A 3,175-nucleotide genomic window follows, 5' to 3' on the forward strand; every position below is an offset into this window, starting at 1 on the left:
GAAATCAAATAGGACACATTTGGGAAAGGCCTCATAATCATTACATGCCACGGGCTGCCATAGGAGAGCCCAGATTATCCAAACAAAGCAAGGAAGAGCTCTTAATATGCCTTACAGACGGACTTGACACATTTAAACAAGGGAAAGGAAAATATTGCGAGCTTACAGCTTACAGCAAGTTGTTTCAAGGGTTCTTCCCTTGATTTCGCTCTGTAGTTGTCTAAAAATTACCTGGTACTGTATTCATCTAAGCACGGTTTAATGTCAATGAGGGGGTTTACTCCCTCTAATTCTGCATCTTTTCCTTTTCAAGCTCTCTTTTGGTCATTTGGCATTATCTCTTCCTGGGATCAGTCTTCTGTGCTTAATTTCAGCACAGCCTGGGAAAAGGCAGCACATTGAGATGTCGCTGTTCCCAACATCAGGCAGAAGTTGGATTATAATGACGGCAAACGCTTTCCCACGTTCTTACCCCAGCGCCCTCATGCCAGGCCCTATTGTGTCACACGCTCCTCTGTCCACCTGCTCCTTTGGGAGCAGGGTATTATCCCCAGGCAATTCACAGTCAATTTACCATGCTGTAATAGATGCTGTCCCTATTGTCCCGGGGCACACATGGATTGGCTATCTCGACTGTGGGAAACTCAAAGTAGCTTTGGACCCATACATTTGTATGCAGCTCCTGCGTATAAATAGAGCAACTCTCCACTGCTTTCCCCACCGGCCAAGCAGCCAGCTTCGTGCTGACAGCAGCTCTCGGATAATGGCACCCAGCGCTCTCTCCCTGGAAATCCTGACACCCAAAGAGAAGAACAGAGTAAGTATCTGCTCTGACTGCAAGGGCACATGGCTGAGAAGGGCTGAGCCTCTTTAGCAGAGGATGACATAGAGATGGAAGGGGAAAATCATGTCACTAACTGTCCTCCTGCTTTGTGTTACAGCTCAGAAAACCCATTGTAGAGAAACTGCGTCGCGATAGGATTAACAGCAGCATTGAGCAGCTGAAGGTGCTGCTGGAGAAGGAGTTCCAGAGACACCAACCCAACTCCAAGCTGGAGAAAGCCGACATCCTGGAGATGACTGTCAGCTACCTGAAATACAGCCGAGGTGAGCGCACACCCTGATCCCCGACTCCTTGCTGCCCTTGCTTTCTGACACAACAGCCATCTGAGTCTGCCTGCCTAACGCTTCTTTCCTCATCTCCTCTTTCAGCTTTTGCAGCATCTGCCAAAAGCCTACAGCAGGATTACTGCGAAGGGTATGCCTGGTGCCTCAAAGAAGCTCTGCAATTCCTCTCTCTCCATTCAGCAAACACAGAAACCCAGATGAAGCTGATCTGCCATTTCCAGAGGTCACAAGCAATGCCCAAGGACTCTGGTTCTCCTTCTGCACCCACTTCCACTCACCACCCCTCTGCAAAACAAGCACCAGCAAAGCCCTCCTGCAACCTCTGGAGGCCTTGGTAGGCCAAGAGCACGTCCACCATCACCTGGACACTGATGCACATTCCAGAGGAGACCATGACTTGCTACAGAAGTCCCCCTACTCCTCTCACCAGTAGGAAAAAATGTTTTCCTTCTGCAGAGCATTACTGCACATGGATGCCTGCTTCCCTTCTTCCAGAAGGACTGAAATGTTCCCACCATGTGGAAAGAAAGTTATTCTGAAGGAATGCGGCACGTAACCCTCCTGCTAGGAGGACCGAGTTGTTCAGAGAGGAACGCTGACTGTTCTTAACCTTAGTGAGGTTGCACGGGTACATCTGTTGAGAAAGCTGTAACTGCTGAGATGTTTGGGTCAGTGTTTTCAGGTGTCTGCTCAGCAGCAGCCCCCCCTGCATCCTGCCCCGCTCAGGACCCCCACACCACCTGCACCTGAGCTGCAGGCAGCAGCTGGGGCTGGGCTAAGCGCAGACATGTGAAAACCTGGCTGCCAGCAGGTTCTATGATATTTGTAGACTGTACTGAGCTCCGGAAATGGTTACACCAGAACTCAAGCTGCGTAGAGGAAATTCCTCGGGATGTCTTGCTCGCAAAGTCAGAGTGCTGTTTGTGAGGTTCAGGATATGTATGCCTTTTATAAAGGCAAGACCTCCTTCTAATATCCTTATAGGAATGAAAGTTACGGCCGTGTTGTCGATTTTACATGAAATATTTATCAGTCTTTTATGAAAGGCAGTTGTACAAATTATATTTACTGTTTGGTAGCCCCACCGGGGAGAATGTAAAATCAGTGCTGTCCTTGGAGGATGTTATGATGTTATGTGCGAGCTGCACCACTGCATAACTCGTGTCAGAAACCATCTTGAATTCAGGGGTTGCACAAAATAAAAATTGAGTTAAGAAAGAATAACTTGTTGGGTTTATTGAATGATTTACACAGCTGATTTCCCTGCAGTTCCTGGCTCGCCTTCAGTTTGTGAGCTGAACAGGCAGATTTTGGTACAAAAGCACACATTGCTGGAAGCAGCCATCACTGCTCCACGTCCGCTCAAACCCCCAATGCTGCTTTCCAGAAATGAACACAAAGCTCCACATTAACAAACGGGGCTCTCAATACGAGGCAAAACCAGAGGCCTCCCCACTCTGCGAGAGGTTTGGAAGCTTAGAGCCACATCTGTCAAAGGAGGTCAGAGCAAGGGCAAAGGGAGACTCACACCCCCCTCCCAGACACAACCCACAAGCCTCACAGTTTGCTGAGGCGCTCAGCGCCCTGTTCAGCATCCCGTGTGAGCCACCCAACGGGCACTGCACACACTGGGCAAAACCAGCAGGGCTGCCACACAGCTGAGGACCGTGAAGAGAGCACAGACATCGGCTGCACGGATGCAACGCAGCTCAGGTGAGGAAAGGAACTTCGCACAAACAGCGCTTACTACAGAAAACGGCAGCCAGCACAGCCCTGACAACACTCCTGCTGCCTGGGCTTACCTGCGGCCCACCAGAGACGAAGAAGGTCCACAGGGGCTGATGTAACAGCATCGACGCCCGCACGGCGGCTGTGGGGCCCCGCACAGCGCAGCACTGTGCCGACGCCGCCCCGCTCCCCTCAGCACTGAGGCGGGAAGAGGCGCGAGAGCGACCGTTACTCCGCGCACGCGCCCAGCACGGCCGTTACCCGCCGCACGCGCTCAGCCCGGCCGTTACGCCGCGCACGCGCTCAGAGCAGCGGTCGC

At 51.5% G+C, this 3,175-nt stretch overlaps 2 protein-coding genes across 8 annotated transcripts in view; one reads left to right on the top strand and one right to left on the bottom strand.

The window, feature by feature from the left end:
* LOC125703390 (transcription factor HES-5-like) overlaps window positions 1–3,175 on the bottom strand; it is a 66,809-nt gene that overhangs the window by 63,422 nt on the left and 212 nt on the right. For 6 of the 7 annotated variants that reach the window (XR_007380843.1, XR_007380844.1, XM_048967790.1 and 3 more), the window contains exon 1: window positions 2,931–3,133. The exons of the other annotated variant lie outside the window; for it this stretch is intronic. The gene's annotated coding sequence lies outside the window, so the exon portion shown is untranslated. Of the gene's footprint in view, window positions 1–2,930; window positions 3,134–3,175 lie in introns of those variants that run through there. 7 annotated transcript variants of the gene reach the window in all.
* On the top strand, window positions 726–2,304 carry LOC125703391 (transcription factor HES-5-like). Its single transcript, XM_048967791.1, has 3 exons — window positions 726–817; window positions 942–1,107; window positions 1,213–2,304. The coding sequence occupies exons 1-3, from the start codon at window positions 764–766 to the stop codon at window positions 1,464–1,466; spliced, it is 474 nt and encodes a 157-aa protein (XP_048823748.1). The 5' UTR covers window positions 726–763; the 3' UTR covers window positions 1,467–2,304.

Source organism: Lagopus muta, chromosome 21 (genome assembly GCF_023343835.1).
Source record: "Lagopus muta isolate bLagMut1 chromosome 21, bLagMut1 primary, whole genome shotgun sequence".
Classification (NCBI taxonomy): domain Eukaryota; kingdom Metazoa; phylum Chordata; class Aves; order Galliformes; family Phasianidae; genus Lagopus; species Lagopus muta.